The sequence below is a fragment of the Nerophis lumbriciformis genome, linkage group LG26 (genome assembly GCF_033978685.3).
Source record: "Nerophis lumbriciformis linkage group LG26, RoL_Nlum_v2.1, whole genome shotgun sequence".
NCBI classification, from domain to species: Eukaryota; Metazoa; Chordata; class Actinopteri; order Syngnathiformes; family Syngnathidae; genus Nerophis; species Nerophis lumbriciformis.
The window spans coordinates 5,058,331-5,080,000 of NC_084573.2; the positions used below are offsets into that span (position 1 = coordinate 5,058,331).

Here is a 21,670-nt window from a genome sequence, read left to right on the forward strand (position 1 = left end):
ATAACATTCTATCGCGCCGCCAAAAATGGTCTGTCCCCCGAAACACCCTCTCCCCCCTTAAGTCCCTGGCAGTCCTCTGTCTCTAGCCAAAACAAATGCTTATCAAAACACATTCCAAAGAATTCAAGGTTAACACACACAGTTTACTTGCAGACAACCAAAAGACCACATTTGGAAGAAAAACACTAGCTGTTTTGTAATATGACATTGAAATCAAAAGAAGTAACATTTAAATTCGGATATATGTAAATATCTGCCTCCGACAATTCCCCCTTCAGATCTTCTAAAAAGATCTTTATCACTAGTACAACACTTCTAAAATACGCCCCTCTTTGAGCAAGCTAGTAAAAATTTAAAAGCATAGTTACATGGGAGATAAACGGATGGAATCTATGTCATTGTCGTCACTGTCAGGGAAGGAAACTAGCATTTCTCGAAAGTCACCACTTTGCTTGACCCCCTTCAGTGACATAGCAAATCCAGGTTGTTCAGCAAGCCCCTCAACAGCATCACGAGTCAGGTTGGTCAGTCTCAACAGATTATAAAAAACATAGTTAATGCGTTCTACATTTTTAGTAGCAGTCACAGGGAAAATAGCACCAATTATAGGAAGGTTCTGGAAACCTGCACAGGATTCACACCACAATTTATGTTGTGGTGGGACCCCCCTTGGTTGTCCAATTGCATCAAAGTAAACACCCTCAGGGTTTCTCATCAAATCAAAGGAGCCCGTTACACTCCTCCGAGATAAAACATGGCGTCTTCTGCGGGAAGTTAGAGAGGCCGCTGAAACAGGAGTTCCAAGGGGTGTTAATTTGGTACCCTCTAGGGCAGTGGTTCTCAAACTTTTTTTGTCATCCCCCACTTTGGACAAGGGGGAGTTTTCAAGCCCCACCTGCCCCCATCGCCCCAACAGAGCGCTAATGCCAAGCTTTAACATTTTCAAATTTATTGAACATCAAGTTGTATACATTCGAACTCAATAACATAAAATAACATTAAGTTCAATAATAAATAAAATAACTGTGCAGCTGTGGTATAACTTGCATCAAGTTCAATAATAAATAAAATAACTTCCATCAAGTTCAATAATAAATAAAACAAAAGTGTTATAACTTGCATCAAGTTCAATAATAAATCAAAAAAAGTGTTATAACTTGCATCACGTTCAATAATAAATAAAAAAAACTGTTATAACTTGCATCAAGTTCAATAATAAATCCAAAAAAGTGTTATAACTTGCATCACGTTCAGTAATAAATCAAAAAAGTGTTATAACTTGCATCAAGTTCAATAATAAATCAAATAAAAGTGTTATAACTTGCATCAAGTTCAATAATAAATCAAAAAAAGTGTTATAACTTGCATCAAGTTCAATAATAAATCAAAAAAAGTGTTATAACTTGCATCAAGTTCAATAATAAATAAAACAAAAGTGTTATAACTTGCATCAAGTTCAATAATAAATCAAAAAAAGTGTTATAACTTGCATCAAGTTCAATAATAAATCAAATAACTTGCATCAAGTTCAATAATAAATACAATAAAAGTGCCACTTTGCAATCTTTGCAAAAAAAAAAGGAGGAGCTATGCATTTGGCAAGACAGGGCAAGTGACAGCACTTTCCCCCAGGAGAGCCACCTTGCTTCACTGTGAAACAGCACGGCTGTATGATCAGCTCCCATTTCCTCACACAGTGCAGAGAACAGTCGCGCTTTCAGTGGTCGTGTTTTGATCAAATTCACCGCGCTCACAACATCTGTTAAAACCTCATTGAGTTCGGGGCTGAGCTGCCTTGACGCGAGTGCTTCCCGGTGAATGACACAGTGTGTGCCCGTCACATTTTTGTTTCTCTGCAGGCTCTGGCTCTGGCTCGACGACCTTTGAGGTGTGAGTCACAAATGTATATATTTGTGTAATTGTGATCCACACATTAGCCTGCTACCCATCCGCTCGAAAGTTTGTTCCGCTTAGCCCCGCCCCCATTAGTTACTGTTGCTATGTCTGTCAAACTTTCGCTCCTACCGAGAAATATAAAGCCTACAGTAAAAATAAGTACCGGTAATTTCCATTTATTTATATAGCGGATTTCACAGACAGAATCACAAAGTGATTTACAGTGTGTATAGAAAATGAAAGCATAGTAAAAAAAATAATCTAAAAATATAATAATTAAAAAAAAAATTTAAAGTGAAATTTCCTCCCGTTCCTCGCGCCCCACCTGTCATGTCTCTATTCCCCACCAGTGGGGCGCGCCCCACACTTTGAGAAACGCTGCTCTAGGGTGACTGGGGTCACCAGTCTAACCATAGCACAAAGTCCAACGGCTGACGTCGGGATTCTAATGTACAATCTGTGCTCCCCACAATACCAGAATAAGTCAGCTCGTGCCCAAGGGCCTATCCTTGAGCCATCTATCAGGGTGGTGCACCAGGAGGGGTTAATGTCACCCAATTTGTAGGGGGATGAAGGGGGTCCTGTAAATTGAAAACACGTGTATTTCAGCTTTTGGGCCACAAAGGGAAGAAGTCGGGTGAAATTGTCAACAGGAGGGTACACACTAGCCAACAAATCACAACCTGACGGTGTGGGTTCAGAAAACAAGGAGATAAGACAGTTTGAGCCATTAGTGTCAGTCAACTTAAAAGGGGCGGGGTAAGTGTGGGGAAAGGGACGTCCAGCGGAACAAGCAACACAGTCACCCAGGTTTTGGCTCTTAGCCATGCTAGTCATCCACCTAAGCCACAGGTTGCCTGCACCTGCTCCTAATGTCAAAGCTACCAGGTCTTCGGTGGTGATGTCATTAGTATACACAGATGTGAGAGCCTTTGTAAGCATAACACCTGCTCTGGCAATTGTAAGGGAAAGGGGGTTCTGGGACCGATCAAAGTTCCTCTGAAAGGTCATCCCTCTCAGAATAACTTTGAATTGTGGAGGTATGTTGGCATATAAAGGGTCATGGTAGTCTAAGGGCCCTGTGTAGTGGGTTACCTGCTTCCAAAAGGGGCACCACTTACCAGAGTATGTTGTCCGCATCCGACACCAATAGTTCAGGTTTGAGTCGTAACAAAGATAGAGGTTACTAGCACGGTAAGAACTAATTTTTCCCTCGCACTTAATCACTCTGCATAGGTCAAAAAAGTAAGTCTTGCTGTCCCCCTTGACCAAGTCTATTTTAAGTCCGCCGTACGTTCTATGACACTTGTCAGTCACTGTCGTCGGGAAGGAAGAATTGAGACACAAGGTCAGTAGAGCAAGCCCAAACATCAGTCCGTCAGGGAATCCTACTGGGTATAACATACTGCCTTTCATCTATCAAAATCAGAGTAATTCCGGTAACGAGACGGGGATAAACATCAAACTTTTCACTTAATGTAACGACACAAATTCTTATGCTGAAAACAAGCAAGAAAAACTAAGAAACATCTAGCATATGGACTGGTCTCAATCAATGGTATACAATATAGAAGTTGATCAGAGTATTGTAGGTAGAAAATCTGGAAGATCTACACGACGGTAGACGGCAGCTCAACGGAGAGAGGTGTCTCTCAGCGTCGTCTTCTGGGCCCCTTCCGTGGCAGGCTCCTCCTCGGGAGTGCGGAGGTAGAGGTGGTACCAGGTGTCCCCTGTACCAGCTAGTCGAAGGGCGTGGGACGTCCATACCACGACCTTGAAGGGACCATTCCACCTGGGCTCCGAACACTTGCGTTTGATGACCTTGATCTTGACCCTCTCAGTGGACGGAAGGGAATCTGGAGTGGCGGGCTGTCATCCTCGAATCTGTACAGAAGAACTGGCACACAAATTCTGCATTTTGTGTAAAATACCATTTTGGTTTTACGCTGATTCCTTCTTCCAGGGGGGTGTTGATCCTGGGAAGGGGCTGACCTGTATGTAGTTCATAGGGTGAAAAACTCAAAGGGCGGTAAAACAGTTTTATTCACGGACATTCGAATGATCATTAACGCTAATTGCAACATGTCAATCCAATTCAATTTGGTCTGTGCACAGATTTTAGCCAATTCGTTTTTGATATTCTGGTTCATCCTTTCAACCTTACCTTGGGACTGAAGATGGTACCCCCAAACCGAACCTGTGTTCTAGTCCAAGAGCATTTTCGACCAAGGCTAAGTGAGTAATTTTAAAATGGGTGTTTTGTCTGACCTAATCTTTTTGGGGAAACCATGTCGGGGAATTAGGTCATTCACAAGCCATTTAATTACTGATTTTGCATCCTCTTTTGAGGTTGGGGTTGCTTCCGGCCAAACTCTGTGATTGTCAACACAAGTCAGCAAGTATCTTTTCCCTTTCACCGGATTGATCATATCAATGAAGTCAAAAACTATACACGGTTCACCCTCACCTCCTCCATATTCCAAATTGATCTACTAAACTACAATCGGTGTGCAAAATCGTTATTTTCAAGTTAAATTTAGTTATAACTTCTCACCCACGGGAAAAATGTTAAAACTATGGAATGTGTCAGAGTCGGATGATTGTCGATTTTGTTGTAAGGAGTCTGAATCCACCCTCAACTCCTCCCCCTTCTGTTTCTGAAAAAGAGACTGTGTCAGTAATACTATCACTTTCAGAAATATCCAAGAATAAGGTCAGCTAATAGTCAAGTACAGCAAGAGCAGGGGCGGAGGACAGGTCATGTTTGAGGTCAATGAAAGTCATTTCAGTCTCTGTGGACCACTGGAGGGTGGTATTAGGGTAGGGGACCCCTTAGCGAAATCAGAAATAACTCAAACTCAACTAAACCCTAAATTTTATGTAACTTATTCAATATGGTGAAAGCTTCAAAATATGCCTATATTTATATCGACACAAATACTAGAAAAACACTAACCTTATGGCGGATGCTTTTCACAATAGTAATTTGACATTTCACCACGCCTGGTGGCCACAATAACAAATTAAGTCAAGCTCATGTTGTAGAAAGTCGAATGATGTGGACACGTTTGTTACTGACTACATTCTATCAGACTTCTGTCATGGCGTATGTAATAAGCAACTATAATTGTTTGATATGCTTAAATGTAATGTGTCGTTTTAGCTCAGCTGTTGTGTAGCTGCTAGCTCCTCGTAGCCTACAGCCGGGGTGTCCAAAGTGCAGCCCATAGCTATGTGCTTAATAGAAAATTTAAACAATAGAAAATGTGGTATTTGGGTGTCGGTGCAATGAGTGGCAGCTATGCCGTGTTTTATCATTGGACTTAAGTCTTTGGTTATGTAGGCGGGGCAAAGAGCAAGGGAACAATGTGGGACAGCCATTGTGTCCATCTTATACTATGCTAGTTGTAGCAAAGATATGTCAACATGAGCAGCCACACCTTGAGTTCCAACATATATAAATATATAGGAGTCAAAGGCCTCCTGGCATGAACATGAGGCGAGTCGGGTGGCGGTACACACGGAAGCATCTCAGTCAGCCAGGGTTTTCACTGATAGAGCAGTTGGAGATGTCAGCCATTTCTGGTGTTTCAGGCTGTGGTATGAGCTCATGGAGGAGCTTTGGTAGTGGTGTCGCAGCTTGGTGCCGTCAGGTAACACCAGGAAGGTTCCTTCTGTGCGATATTGAATGTCAGGGTACAGTCTGTAAAGGAGGTCATTACCAATTAGGCAAGGTGTGTGCAGGTCAACCACGGAGGGGTGCTTCAACGAGAGTCCAGCAATCTGAACCGGAAGAGGTTTGGTGACCGGTAACATTCTTGTGACCTCAGCGAAGCCTTCGACCTTCAAAAAGGAAGCACACAGTTTCTTTGGTACCTCTGCATTCACAAATGAGTGGGTGGCACCAGTGTCAATCACAAACTGATAACATTGTCCGTTGACACTTATGTCCAGCAGGGGGCCTGTCTGTATTTCCTGCTGGGGCTTCTGCCTTGGGCGTCCTTTGACATGCCTGTATGATGTTTTGGCTGCAATTGGGAGCCTGTCTCGTTCAGAGGAGTTAGGACATTCACGTTGCCAGTGACCCGGCTGGTCACAGATGAAACAGTTTTCACCCTGTCTTGGCCTTAAAGCACCGTGTCCACCACCCGAGTCCAACCGTCTGGTCGCACGTCTGTTGAGGATTCTTTCCTCCACCTGCTGGGACTCAAAAGCAAGGTCACCCACTGCTGAATATACGCTAGCTGATCTTTGACCTTTTGGTTCTTTTAACTTTTCATCTTCAGCGATCTGTAATTTAAGTAGTTGTTTCCTTGTTACTCTACCACCAGCCTTGTTGTTTTCATCCTGCTCTGTCCAATTTTGCATGTGATGAATAAGATGTCCCTGCCATGTGTTGTTTCTGGCACCGTGTATATCAGGGTTAGCTTTGTCCAAAGTGTTTAGCCAAAGGTTCCCTCTCTGAGGTACAGGTGGGAAAGCAAGGTCAACAATGGCTTGCATGTGACGGCAAAATGCTTATATTGAAATTGGCCCCTAATAGCAGCTTTATGTGTCAACAATGTCTGGTATGCACGCGCGAGGTTGCCATCTGCCGGAGGAAAATGGTCAGACGTGCAAAGGAAGGGGTTAAGAATTTGAGCCGATGGAGACATTTTAAGTTTTGGAGGTAGGTTCAATCATAGAGGGGGCGTGTGAGTACCTCCCTCCCTTGTCAATGGAGTAGGGGGCGTTGGCTTAGTCAAAGTTTGGGCGGGTCGTTTGAATAGTCTTGCGCATGCGCGACATGCTAAAGAACAGCCCGTCCATTTGATCTTATTCTTCTCTAACTTTCTTTTCTCTTCCGTCAAACGTTTACATTCTCGAGCACATAAGTTCTGTAAGCCTTCTTTTAAACCGTTAGGTTTCTCGCCCTGTGCTCGAGCCATGTCCTTATCTAATTCACCTTGTTCCCCCCCTCCGTCTATCCCCGCGGATAGACGGAGCAACACACACACACACAAGCGAGCGCACACACACACACACACACAAGCACGCGTATGCTCTCAGCACACACACACAACCAGCAGCACACACACACCCACGCAACCAGCAGCACACACACACACAAGGAAAAAGCTGCACGAAAGCTCTTTCTCTGTGTTTCACTTTACCATAAAACTTCCAGTTACTTTTCTTTATTTACCAAAGGTTTGAGTTCACGACTTTTCGAGTATTGTAAACTCCTTCTTAACCCTTTCAAGAAACGTTCTCTTTTTTTTTTTTTTTTTTTTTTTTTTTTAAACTCTACCTGCTAATTTCATTGTTGACAACAGTACAGTCATCACACTTCCTCCCCAACCGCCATCACATTCTTATCTGTCACACTCCGTGGCCATTGTGTCTTTTGTCTCAGAATTTATCGTACCATACGAAGGGCCTCAAACCCATTACTCAGAATTTATCGTACCGTACGAAGGGCCTCAAACCCATTACTCAGAATTTATCGTACCGTACGAAGGGCCTCAAACCCATTACTCAGAATTTATCGTACCGTACCAAGGGCCTCAAACCCGTTACTCAGAATTTATCGTACAGTACCAAGGGCCTCAAACCCGTTACTCAGAATTTATCGTACAGTACGAAGGGCCTCAAACCCGTTACTCGTTTAGGCGACGACCAATGACCCAGGGTGAGCTACACCCAACTATTAGTTTATTCGTCAATGAAACTGCCCGTCACGGTAGTCGAGACACAATGACACGAGTTGACCGCTTATTTACAACTTTTTATGTAATGGCGGACAAGGCAAAAATGCAATCAATCCATTAAAATGTCCACTCTGTGTCTGGGGTACAAACAGTGTTTGACTTACCGTATTTTCCGCACTATAAGGCGCACCTAAAAACCACAAATTTTCTCAAAAGCTGACAGTGCGCCTTATAACCCGGTGCGCTTTATATATGGATAAATATTAAGATTCATTTTCATAAAGTTTCGGTCTCGTAACTACGGTAAACAGCCGCCATCTTTTTTCCCGGGAGAACAGGAAGCGCTTCTTCTTCTACGCAAGCAACCGCCAAGGTAAGCACCCGCCCCCATAGAACAGGAAGCGCTTCTTCTTCTACTGTAAGCAACCACCCGCCCGCGTAGAAGAAGAAAAAGCGCGCGGATATTACCGTACTTCATTTCCTTTGTGTGTTTACATCTGTAAAGACCACAAAATGGCTCCTACTAAACGACAGGGATCCGGTTCATGAAAAGACGCAATCTCTCCATCCGCACACGGATTACTATTTCACAGCAACTGATATTCCTGTGAACCGCACTGTGGATACAACGGGAGCACGTACGGTGAATATTCGCACCACAGGGAATGAGAAGTCATCCTTCACTGTGGTTCTAGCTTGCCATGCTAATGGCCAGAAACTTCCACCCATGGTGATATTCAAAAGGAAGACCTTGCCAAAAGAGACCTTTCCAGCCGGCGTCATCATAAAAGCTAACTCGAAGGGATGGATGAAGAAAAGATGAGCGAGTGGTTAAGGTAAGTTTAAGTTTACGCGAAGAGGCCGGGTGGCTTTTTTCACGCAGCTTCGTCCATGTTGATATACGATTCCATGCGCGCCCACATCACGCTGGTTTTAATATATTATTAAAGTTTGACTGACCTATTTGACTGTTTTTTTGACATTCCTTTAGCGCAGTTAGATGCGGCTTACAACACGGGGCGGCTTATAGGTGGACAAAGTTTTGAAATATGCCGTTCATTGAAGGCGCGGCTTATAACCCAGGGCGCCTTATGGTGCGGAAAATACGGTACATACTTCAAGACAGACTCCCAAAGCAGATTTTAGAAAAAGGCTCTGCTTACCTTGTTTTATGTTTGGCCACTATTGAGTCTGTCCAGAAGAGTGCAGGAGGTGTCCAATTCTCAGCGTGTCGCACCGGACGAGGCCCCCAAATTCTTGCGTTTTGGACCAGTTGTTCCTCCCAGGGAATTCAAGTCACAAGTCGCTCCCAAGCTCTTTACGACACTTAAAGCTGAGTAGAAAAACCACCAGAGACAGAATAGGTATTTTGTAATATATTTGCAAAGCTTTGCATATATACATTGAGACCAGTCCAGCATAGAACATTCAATCGCTCTCTTGACCAAACCCCCTCTCCTCTTAAGTCTCTCTCTAACATTCCTCACTTCAAGGTTAAGCACCCAGTTTTGCAGACAACCAAAAGACCACACTTGGAAGAAAAACACTAGCTGTTTTGTAATATGAAAATGAAATGAAAAGAAGTAACACTTAAATTCGGATATATGTAAATATCTGCCTCCGACACACCTCATGGGGGACCCGTAAAATCTGTGCCTCTTAAGACCTCACTGTTGGCTTTGTACGCTCATGTTACTTCTCAACTGTATTTTCCGCACCATAAGCCGCCCTGGGTTATAAGCCGCGCCTTCAATGAACGGCATATTTCAAAACTTTGTCCACCTATAAGCCGCACCGTGTTATAAGCCGCATCTAACTGCGCTAAAGGGAATGTCAAAAAAACAGTCAGATAGGTCAGTCAAACTTTAATAATATATTAAAAACCAGCGTTCTAACAACTCTGTTCACTCCCAAAATGTACGGTAATGTGCAAATGTGCAATCACAAACATAGTAAAATTCAAAATAGTGCAGAGCAATAACATCAATAACTTAATGTTGCTCGAACGTTAATGTCACAACACACAAAATAAACATAACGCTCACTTTCTGAAGTTATTCTTCATTCATAAATCCCTCGAATTCTTCTCCTTCGGTGTCCGAATTAAAAAGTTGGGCGAATACGGGATCCAAAATGGCCGGCTCCGTCTCGTCGAAGTCATTGCCTTCCGGAAAGCTCGGACCACAGTTGTGACCGAAATATCCGCCCAGGCATTTACGATCCACTGGCAGATGTTGCCGTATGTCGTCCGGCGCTGTCTCCCTGTCTTAGTGAAGGTGTGTTCGCCTTCGGTCATCCATTGTTCCCACGCCGTTCGCAGTCGTGCTTTAAATGCCCTGTTGACACCAATATCGAGCGGTTGGAGTTCTTTGGTTAAATATTGCCTTAAGTTTAAATTCTGCATTATACGCGTGTCGCTTAGTAGGAGCCATTTTGTGGTCTTTACAGATGTAAACACACAAATGAAATGAAACGTAATACCCGCCCGCGCGCTTCTTCTTCTATGGGGGCGGGTGGTTGCTTACAGTAGAAGAAGAAGCGCTTCCTCTTCTATGGGGGCGGGTGCTTACCTTGGCGGTTGCTTACCATAGAAGAAGAAGCGCTTCCTCTTCTACGGGGAAAAAAGATGGCGGCTGTTTACCGTAGTTGCGAGACAGAAACTTTATGAAAATAAATATTTATATTAATCCATATATAAGGCGCACCAGGTTATAAGCCGCACTGTCAGCTTTTGTGAAAATTTGTGGTTTTTAGGTGCGGCTAATAGTGCGGAAAATACGGTAGTCAAAGTTGATGCTAATCGACCTGTTTCTTTTCCTTTTTACTCAATGTGAAAACAAAAGTGAGTCCACAAATAACTGAATCGTAAAGCAGAATCGAAAATGAAATCTGAATTGGTAAAATCTGATCTATTTTGATCCCAGCATGTGTTTGTCTTCTTGTGTCCTGCAGACGTCTGTGAAAAATATCGTCCACCTGAGCAGCAGGAGGGGTCCTCCAGTATGGAGCAGAAGAGGTCACAGCACCTCCACGTGAAAGAAGAGGAGCCACAGCCCACCCACTTTAAAGATGAGGAAAAACAGCGGCTGTCCCCCCACTTCATAGAGGAAGACAAGAGACACCTCATCAGTGTGAAGAGTGAAGGTGATGAGGTCAAAGGTGAGAGTGAACAGAAGTGGAGCTTCAAGATGCGGACGGAGGAGCCACAGCCCTCCCGCATTAAGAAGGAAGAGGAATACCCACTGACACCCCATTTTAAAGAAGAAGCGGTGGATCCACTGAGCCCTCACATTAAGGATGAAGAGAAGGACCCACTGAGCCCTCACATTAAAGAGGAAGAGGAGGAACACAGCATCAGTCAGGAGGGAGAGCATCTTGAAGGACTGGAGGAGGTTGATGTCACCAAGATGCCAGTGATTGTTGTCATAGTGAAGAGTGAAGATGAGGTCAAAGGTGAGAGTGAGGAGAAGAGAGAGGCAGAGCCTCCAAGCAGCAGCTCAACTCAACACATGACAACAGAAGCTGATGGAGACCACTGTGGAGGATCACAAGCAGACAAGCTCTTAGCTCCACTATCAGATAGTGAGGACACAACGTCACACTCTCCTGACACTGATGATGAAGACTCTAAAGATGATAAGACATGTCACACTGACAACACACGCTTCACATGTTCTCTCTGTGACAAAACCTTTAAAACTCCTAGTATTTTGAAAAAACACATGAGAACACACACTGGAGAAAAACCTTTTTCCTGCTCAGAATGTGGTAAAAGTTTTGCAGTAAGTCAAAGTTTAAAAGCACACATGAGAACACACACTGGAGAAAAACCTTTTTCCTGCTCAGAATGTGGTAGAGATTTTACTCAAAGGAACCATTTGAAGGCACACATGAGAATACACACTGGAGAAAAACCTTTTTCCTGCTCAGAATGTGGTAGAAGCTTTGCAGTAAGTTACAGTTTAAAGCAACACATGAGAACACACACTGGAGAAAAACATTTTTCCTGCTCAGAATGTGGTAGAGATTTTACTCAAAGGAACCATTTGAAGGCACACATGAGAATACACAATGGAGAAAAACCTTTTTCCTGCTCAGAATGTGGTAAAAGCTTTGCAGTAAGTCACAGTTTAAAGCAACACATGAGAACACACACTGGAGAAAAACATTTTTCCTGCTCAGAAAGTGGTACAAATTTTGCAGTAAGTCACAGTTTAAAGCAACACATGAGAACACACACTGGAGAAAAACATTTTTCCTGCTCAGAATGTGGTAAAGGTTTTGCAGTAAGTCAAAATTTAAAAGTACACATGAGAACACACACTGGAGAAAAACCTTTTTCATGTTCAATCTGCGATAAAGATTTTACTCAAAGGAGCAGTTTGAAAACACACATGAGAATACACACTGGAGAAAAACCTTTTTCCTGCTCAGAATGTGGCAAAAGTTTTTTATTAACTCAAATTTTAAAAGTACACATGAGAACACACACCGGAGAAAAACCTTTTTCCTGCTCAGAATGTGGTCAAAGTTTTGTAACAAATCAAAGTTTAAAGGGACACATGAGAATACACACTGGAGAAAACCTTTTTCCATGTTCAATCTGCGGTAAAGATTTTACTCGAAGGGACCAATTCAAATCACACATGAGAATACACACTGGAGAAAAACCTTTTTCCTGCTCAGAATGTGGTAAAAGTTTTGTATCAAATCAAATTTTAAAGGGACACATGAGAATACACTCTGGAGAAAAACCTATTTCCTGCTCAGAATGTGGTAAAAGTTTAGTTAAAAGTCAAAGTTTAAAAATACACATGAGAATACACACTGGTGAAAAACCTTTTTCATGTTTAACCTGCGGTAAAGGTTTTACTCAAAGGGCCCAATTAAAATTACACATGAGAACGCACTCTGGTGAAAAACCATACTCCTGTTTAAGCTGCAACAAAAGCTTTCGTCACCTAAACACTCTTACAGGACACATGAGAACACACACAGGAGAGAAAGTGTTGAGTTGCAGTGTGTGTGGTGAAAGATTCTCCTATAAGTACCAGTGTGAGAAACACAAGTGTGCTGGTGAGAACAGCAGCAGCAAATGAAGATGCAGGATTTGAAATAAACTTTCTGACAACATCAGCACATATAACCAGAGGTGGGTAGTAACGCGCTACATTTACTCCGTTACATCTACTTGAGTAACTTTTGGGATAAATTGTACTTCTAAGAGTAGTTTTAATGCAACTTACTTTTACTTTTACTTGAGTATATTTATAGAGAAGAAACGCTACTTTTACTCCGCTACTTTTATCTACATTCAGCTCGCTACTCGCTACTAATTTTTATCGATCTGTTAATGCACGCTTTGTTTGTTTTGGTCTGTCAGACAGACCTTCAAAGTGCCTGCCTTACTGGTGACGTTTCACTCCGTTCCACCAATAAAATGCAGTCACTAGTGACGTTTGACTCCGTTCCACCAATCAGATGCAGTCACTGGTGACGTTGGACCAATCAAACAGAGCCAGGTGGTCACATGATCTGACTTAAACAAGTTGAAAAACTTATTGGGGTGTTACCATATAGTGGTCAATTGTACGGAATATGTACTGTACTGTGCAATCTACTAATACAAGTTTCAATCAATCAATCAAAAGTGTGAAGGAAAAAAGACACTTTTTTTATTTCAAACGTACATCCCGTCACAAGCCTAAAGACTGACTGCACAGTTCCTGTCTTCACAATAAAAGTGCCGCTCCATCGCGCCTGCGCTTTCAAAATAAGAGTCTCCGAAAGCCAGCGCAAACAAGCTAGCAAGCTACGGAATTTGCCGCCAATGTATTTCTTGTAAAGTGTGTGAAAACGAATATGGAAGCTGGACAAATAAGATACCAAAAACCAACCGCTTTCATGTGGTATTAGACAGAAAGGAGGAACTTTTTTTCTCCTGCATTTGAAAACGTGGACGTTAAGCACTGCTGTCTGATTACAATCAATGCAAGTCATCAGAATCAGGTAATACACCAACTTATATTCTTGTCTTCATGAAAGAAAGGAATCTATATGTGTTAAACATGCATGTATATTCATTAAAACACCTTTAACATGTAAACAAAAACGGCAAAATAAATAAATATAAATGATATACTGTATATATCAATGTATGTGTATATATGTATGTATATATATATATGTATATATATATATATATATATATATATATATATATATAAAATCTCCTGATGATTGAGGGAACCCCCCCCTCATGAAACAGGCCTGTAGAGATGAAATAGTCTTGTGATTTTTTTCCCCACATATATATATATATATATATATATATATATATATATATATATATATATATATATATATATATATATATATATATATGATATGTGTGTGTATGTTACTCATCAGTTACTCAGTACTTGAGTAGTTTTTTCACAACATACTTTTTACTTTTACTCAAGTAAATATTTGGGTGACTACTCATTACTTTTACTTGAGTAATAAATCTCTAAAGTAACAGTACTCTTACTTGAGTACAATTTCTGGCTACTCTACCCACCTCTGCATATAACATGTGTGACATCATTGTTGTGTGTGTAACACAATCTTGTTAATATGATTCTAACATTTATGGATTAGACACTTCAGGTTAGTGCTTTTATTTCAGTCAAGCATATTATTATTTACTTTATAACATTTATACAAGATCATTTACTTTTAAAATGTGTGACTTTATGAGTCATTAGTTGGGTCTCTATAATCCATTCTGTTAATTATCTTTATTACTCTCTTTTGTAATATGAATATTGTTGTGTGATTGTTTTATATGTATGTCCCCAGACCTTTATGCAATAAACAATGTATGCTTCAACTGAAGATGGGTACAATAATTGTAGTTAATATTTGTAAGTATGTATTCTATTCTATTTAGTATTGCACTCCATTTATTTTAGATTTTCTTTATATGATTTATATGTAGTGTCAAGCTTACTTCATCATCTATATTAACTCCTAAACATGTGATTACCTTTATTCCTTTCATTTCAGTATTATCCATCGTAAATTGTGTTTTACATTTTTACAATCTCCAAATATGATATATTTAGTTTTATTGAAGTTTAGTGGCAGTTTATTGATGTGCAGCCATCTTTTTATGGTCAAGTTCTCTCTGGATAAAATAAGATGAGAGTTAAATCAAGCGGTAATGAAGGTGAAGAATGGAAGATTATTATATACATAATTATATATACCGTATTTTCCGCACTATTAGCCGCACCTAAAAACCACAAATTTACTCAAAAGCTGACAGTGCGGCTTATAACCCGGTGCGCTTTATATATGGATTAATATTAAGATTCATTTTCATAAAGTTTCGGTCTCGCAACTACGGTAAACAGCCGCCATCTTTTTTCCCCGTAGAAGAGGAAGTGCTTCTTCTTCTACGCAAGCAACCGCCAAGGTAAGCACCCGCCCCCATAGAAGAGGAAGCGCTTCTTCTTCTACTGTAAGCAACCACCCGCCCCCGTAGAAGAAGAAGAAGGGCGCGGATATTACGTTTCATTTCCTTTGTGTGTTTACATCTGTAAAGACCACAAAATGGCTCCTACTAAGCGACAGGTTTCCGGTTCATGAAAAGACGCAATCTCTCCATCCGCACACGGACTACTATTTCACAGCAACTGCCTAAAGACTTTCAAGAAAAGCTGGCTACTTTCCGTGCATATTGTAAAAACAAGATAGCTGAAAAAAAGATCCGGCCAGAGAACATTATCAACATGGACGAGGTTCCACTGACTTTTGATATTCCTGTGAACCGCACTGTGGATACAACGGGAGCACGTACGGTGAATATTCGCACCACAGGGAATGAGAAGTCATCCTTCACTGTGGTTCTAGCTTGCCATGCTAATGGCCAGAAACTTCCACCCATGGTGATATTCAAAAGGAAGACCTTGCCAAAAGAGACCTTTCCAGCCGGCGTCATCATAAAAGCTAACTCGAAGGGATGGATGGATGAAGAAAAGATGAGCGAGTGGTTAAGGTAAGTTTACGCGAAGAGGCCGGGTGGCTTTTTTCACGCAGCTCCGTCCATGTTGATATACGACTCCATGCGCGCCCACATCACGCTGGTTTTTAATATATTATTAAAGTTTGACTGACCTATCTGACTGTTTTTTTGACATTCCTTTAGCGCAGTTAGATGCGGCTTACAACACGGGGCGGCTTATAGGTGGACAACGTTTTAAAATATGCCGTTCATTGAAGGCGCGGCTTATAACCCAGGGCGGCTTATGGTGCGGAAAATACGGTAGTTACACTCAGTAGTGACAATTAAAGACACTTTCATCCTGTTCATTTGAGCAAAGAAAAAGAGTCAAGTGTAATATTCTAAACAATAGAAGAATATTATTCCAACATTGTGAAGCTGAGCTATGGTAAAAAACATATTCAGCTTTAAAGGCTTTATGAGAGTGATGTAATGATCAGAATCAGAAATACTTTATTAATCCCCGAGGGGAAATTAAAATGTTCAGCACTGTTATAAACATGTGAATATTCAATGTAATAATATATGATATTAATACCATAATAAAGTGGTACATTTGGGGATGTGTAATATTGTTTGTATGAACATCCTGAATGTTTTTGTGCTAGAATTGTTTAAATTAGTAGAGAGTGAAAAAAATGAGTTAGTAATGATAATAATGGTTTGTTTTAAGTCTGTTTATGAATAATTAAAGATGATTAAAATACCAAAATGGAGCTTACATCCTCAGTGAGCTGAACTCCAGCAGTAAAGATGAGATAAATAATGTGGAAAGGTCAGAAGTCAAATGTTTCTTCAGGTAATACATGGAGCCTCTGCTGCCACCCAGCGGCCGTTGGAAAGAATGCATACATTTTGTTTTTGACTTCCTTAAAGCTGCTTTTTACTTCCTGTCCTGTTTGTGTCCAAGTCTGTAGTGTGGGCCATAGGACAGAAGGAGGACATTCTGTTAATAGCCTGTGGAGGGCAGCAATACACATAAGATCTTCTACTAGTCTGCTGGAAATAGAAAGAAGAAGAAGAAGGAGGAAAAGAAAGTCTAAACGTGGGCATTATAGTTCTGTATTTTTAATCAGTGCATACATGTGCACATATATGTCCTTTAATAGAGTAAACATCGTCAATAATTGTTTGTATTCTAATACACAGGCAGCGCAGTGGCAGAGGGGTTAGTGCATGTGCCGCACAATACGAAGGTCCTGAGTAGTCCTGGGTTCAAACCCGGGCTCGGGATCTTTCTGTGTTGAGTTTGCATGTTCTCCCCGTGACTGCGTGGGTTCCCTCCGGGTACTCCGGCTTCCTCCCACCTCCAAAGACATGCACCTGGGGATAGGTTGATTGGCAACACTAAATTGGCCCTAGTGTGTGAATGTTGTCTTGTCTATCTGTGTTGACCCTGTGATGAGGTGGCGACTTGTCCAGGATGTACCCCGCCTTCCGCCCGATTGTAGCTGAGATAGGCTCCGGCGCCCCCCCGCGAACCCGAAGGGAATAAGCGGTAGAAAATGGATGGATGGATGGATTCGAATACACTTTGTATTTATCTATTACCGCCATTTTTGAATATGTTGTATGTAAGAATGTGGGTGTTGTTGAGAAGATGATGCAGGTGTTCTGTCGAATTTAGCTACCTGTAAAAATGTGTTACTTATTCTAGCCCATTTGTGAAATAAATTGTTTTCCTAAATTATAGCCTCCTCACTTTATCCAGACAGTCATTAGGACAAAATACTTACTTACTTACTTAGTCCTCTTGCACTTCAGGGCGCGTAGAGCCGACCATAGCAACCAGGTCTCTCCATCTGGGTCTGTTGTGGGCAAGGTGTTGAGCTTGTGCCATAGTCACATTGCAGGCCTTAAGGTCCTGGGCTAATACATCCAGCCAGCGAGTCCTGGGGGCGCCTCTAGGGCGTCTCCAGCCAGCTCGCTGCGGGTTGAAGTCCAGGATTTTGCGCGTGGGGTGTTCCCCCACCTGTTTCACGTTTTGAGCCACGCACCTGTTTTCACTAATCATGTCACTAGTATTTAAGTTCATTGTTTTCAGTTTGTCGTTCTGGCGACACCCGGATTCATACCCCTGTCTAGCTCTGCACATTCCTGACACTTGTTATTCATGCTTCATGCCATGCCACAGTACGTGTTTATTAGTTTCACGTCCATAGTTTTGCCTTTGTCCTAGTTTTTGTTTCATTAGCCAAGTTTTTTGTACTTCCGCCCTTGTGCGCGCCTTTTGTTTGCTTCCTTTTTTTGTAGTTTGTTAGTGTTTTAAATAAATATGTATTCACCTTCACGCCATGACCAGTCCAGCTTTACTTGCATCTCGGGAAAACAAACACACCATAGTCCACGTCTTGACCGACTCCAGTCATTACAGCCTACGCTCACAGGATGTCCTCCACATGTTGGTTCCTAGAGCCAACACAGAACTTGGAAAAAAATAGCATTCAGTTATGCTGCTCCCTGGTCATGGAATGACATCCAGAAAGATCTGAGGCTACCAGAATTGATCACTTTGGGGGAGTTTAAGTCCATTTTAAAAGATGGAGAAACCAGTTCTCTTGGGAAATGTACTTGCTTTTAAATTGAACTTATACTTAATCGTTTTAAATATTTTTTGACCTGTTGTGGCATGACTGCTGTTGTTCTGTTGTAATTAGGGCCCGCATGGCCCATTGTAAAAGGAATCCCAACGGGAGTCCTTTTGCAATGGGACATAAGGACCTATTGTTTTTCTAAGGTTTTATTATTATTCCGCCGCCTCTTTGAGCACTAATTTGACCCACTTAACATGCTTCAAAACTCACCATATTTGACCCACACATCAGGACCTGCGAAAATTGTCTTTTAATAAAAAAAACGAACCCCAAAACTCAAAATTGCCCTACTTTTCATTAATTAATTTCCTCGGGCACAAAATCAACAGGAAGTTGGCAATTCCCCCTTCAAGACAAACATGTACTAAAAACAGTCCCTTTTGCCTCTTTGAGCTGTAATTTGACCCCCTTAACATGCTTCAAAACTCACCGAACTGAACACACACATCAGGACTAGCAGAAATTGCGATCTAATAAAAAAACCTAACCCCAAATTTAAAAATTGCGCTCTAGAGCAATTTTTTAATAAAACGGAGAAAAAACTGCTCCTCGGAAGAAACAAATGACAAAACTGCCTGTAACTCCCACTGGGAAGGTCGGAGAGACATGAAACAAAAACCTCAATGTAGGTCTCACTTAGACCTACATTTCATAAATTGACAACCCCCAGCAAAAATCAACAGGAACTTTGCTATTCCCCCTTCAAAACAACATTTTTGTAAAAACCGGTCACCTTCCTTCAAAATCTATCTCCTCTGAGCGCGTTTGTCGTTTAGGCTTCAAACTAACACAGGAGAGAGATTGAACCCTTGTGTATAAAAGTATAGAACAGCTTTTTAATACCTGCTCCGGTTTTGATTTTATGACCCTTCAAAGACCCGCTGCACTGATGCTGCTGCGCTGCTGTTTTTTTAAGATGGCTGCTCAAAAGCAGGAAGCACCAACATGCCCACACAATGCAGACAAGGTAGGTACACTAGACAAAAGTCTTGGGACACTTCAGACTAAAAGTAGACAAAAGTATTGGGACACTTAGGACTAGCACCTGCCAAATACGCGGGCCCGACCAATGCTGCTTGCAGCTTTAATTATTATTGTAACTTTGTTTGCGCCCTCTTTGTCAAGTCGTTCTTGAAAAAAAGATTGTATTCTCAATGAGTCTTTACCTGGTTAAATGAATTATGTATATAATAATATTCCATTCTTCACCTTCGTTACTGCTTGATTTAATTCTCATCTTATTTTATCCAGAGAGAACTTGACCATAAAAAGATGGCTGCACATCAATAAACTGTCACTAAACTTCAATAAAACTAAAAATATCCATCCATTTTCTACCGCTTGTCCCATTCTGGGTCGCGGGGGTGCTGCAGCCTATCTCAGCTGCATTCGGGCGGGAGGCGGGGTACACCCTGGACAAGTCGCCACCTCATCACAGGGCACTAAATATATCCTATTTGGATATTGTAAAAATGTAAAACACAAATTATGATGGATAATATTGAAATAAAAGGAATAAAGGTAATCACATGTTTAGGAGTTAATATAGATGATGAAGTAAGCTGGAAACTACATGTAAGTCATATAAAAAAAACATTAAAAAAATGGAGTGCAAAAAAATAGAATGGAATAAAATACATACTTACAAATATTAACTACATTTATTGTACACAACTTTAGTTGAAGCATACATTGTTTATTGCATAAAGGTCTGGGGACATACATATAAAACAATCACACAACAATATTCATATTACACAGGAGAGTAATAAAGACAATTAATAGAATGGATTATAGAGACCCAACAAATGATTCATAAAGTCACACATTTTAAAATTGTATAAAAGACAACTGTTCAAATGATGTATAAAGTAAATAATAATATGCTTCCAGAAGTGGTCCAGAAGATGTTTCAGATGTGAACCAGTAAATATGAACTAAGAGGGATTTATGTGTACTTGTCATGACTTGGTCCTGGGTGTTTGCTTTTCCGGAATGCAACGGAAAGTTGGCTCGGGCGAGACGGGAATGTAAATACATGATTTATTTAATATATCAAAATAAAGTACAAACGAAAAGCGCGCACAGTGGCGGAGAACAAACTATGAAACCAAAAGACTATAGCATTAATAAACAAAACTTACTTGGCATGGACTAAAAGGAGCAGCATGAACGATGGGACATGAAGTCAAGTGTCAGAAATGTGCAGAGCATAATTGTGGGATGTCACCAGAAAGACAAACTGAAAACAATGAACTTAAATACTACAGACATGATTAACGGAAACAGGTGCGTGACTCAAAACGTGAAACGAGTGCGTGACGTGACAGGTGAAAACTAATGGGTTGCTATGGTGACAAACAAGAGTGCACAATGAGTCCAAACGTGGAACAGGTGAAACTCATGGGTAATCATGGAAACAAGACAAGGGAGTGAAAAGCCAGAAACTAAAGAGTCCAATAACTAAACAAGACATGACTAAAACAAAACATGATTACACAGACATGACAGTACTCAAAAGCAAAGGTATGAACACATGTAAAACAAATATGTATATCATATAAAGGAGTTCATCTATGGAATCATCCACAAATAGAAAATAAAATATGTAACACTTCATTATTTCGAAAAACTTATACAAAAACACTATTATGAATAAGTATAAAAGTGAATTATGAATATCTACACATAAAATGTTTATTGTATGTAACATATTTTATGTACTGTTTATTCCCACCTTTCCAGTCAAATTGTTCTGTTCATTTTAAAGTACACAAATGTGTATATTAACTCATGTACTTGACTGAAATAAAAGCACTAATCTGAAGTGTCTAATCTATAAATGTTATTAACAAGATTGTGTTACACACACAACAATGATGTCACACATGTTATATGTGCTGATGTTGTTAGAAAGTTTATTTCAAATCCTGCATCTTCATTTGCTGCTGCTGTTCTCAGCAGCACACTTGTGTTTCTTACACTGGTACTTATAGGAGAATCTTTCACCACACACACTGCAACTCAACACTTTCTTTCCCGTGTGTGTATTCTCATGTGTGCTTTAATAGATTTTGGGTGATGAAAGCTTTTGTGGCAGCTTGAACAGGAGTATGGTTTTTCACCAGAGTGCCCTCTCTTGTGTGCTTTTAAATTGTCCCTTCGGGTAAAATCTTTACCGCAGATTGAACATGAAAAAGGTTTTTCTCCAGTGTGTGTTCTCATGTGTACTTTTAAACTTGGATTATTTACAAAACTTTTACCACATTCTGACTAGGAAAAAGGTTTATCTCCAGTGTGTGTTCTCTTGTGCGTTTTGAAAGATTGCCTTTGAGTAAAATCTTTACCGCAGATTAAACACGAAAAAGGTTTTTCTCCAGTGTGTGTTCTCATGTGTGATTTTAAATTTGGCTTATTTATAAAACTTTTACCACATTCTG

At 40.9% G+C, this 21,670-nt stretch overlaps 3 protein-coding genes across 4 annotated transcripts in view; 1 reads left to right on the plus strand and 2 right to left on the minus strand.

Annotated features, from left to right (window-relative positions):
- LOC133623969 (uncharacterized) overlaps positions 1–13,058 on the plus strand; it is a 70,748-nt gene extending 57,690 nt beyond the window's left edge. For both annotated transcript variants that reach the window (XM_072916161.1, XM_061987520.2), the window contains one exon: positions 10,539–13,058. In XM_072916161.1, coding sequence (XP_072772262.1) covers positions 10,539–12,685 — 2,147 coding nt within the window. In that variant the 3' untranslated portion in view covers positions 12,686–13,058. The remainder of the gene's footprint in view (positions 1–10,538) is intronic.
- Positions 1–21,670, minus strand: part of LOC133623996 (uncharacterized) — a 70,076-nt gene that overhangs the window by 39,340 nt on the left and 9,066 nt on the right. The gene's annotated exons all lie outside the window — the stretch shown is intronic.
- Positions 19,951–21,670, minus strand: part of LOC133623960 (uncharacterized) — a 74,347-nt gene continuing 72,627 nt past the window's right edge. Inside the window, exon 3 of the mRNA XM_072916181.1 lies at positions 19,951–21,670. This exon is cut by the window's right edge and continues 1,146 nt beyond it. Within this exon, the coding sequence (XP_072772282.1) occupies positions 21,504–21,670 (167 nt within the window). The 3' untranslated portion in view covers positions 19,951–21,503.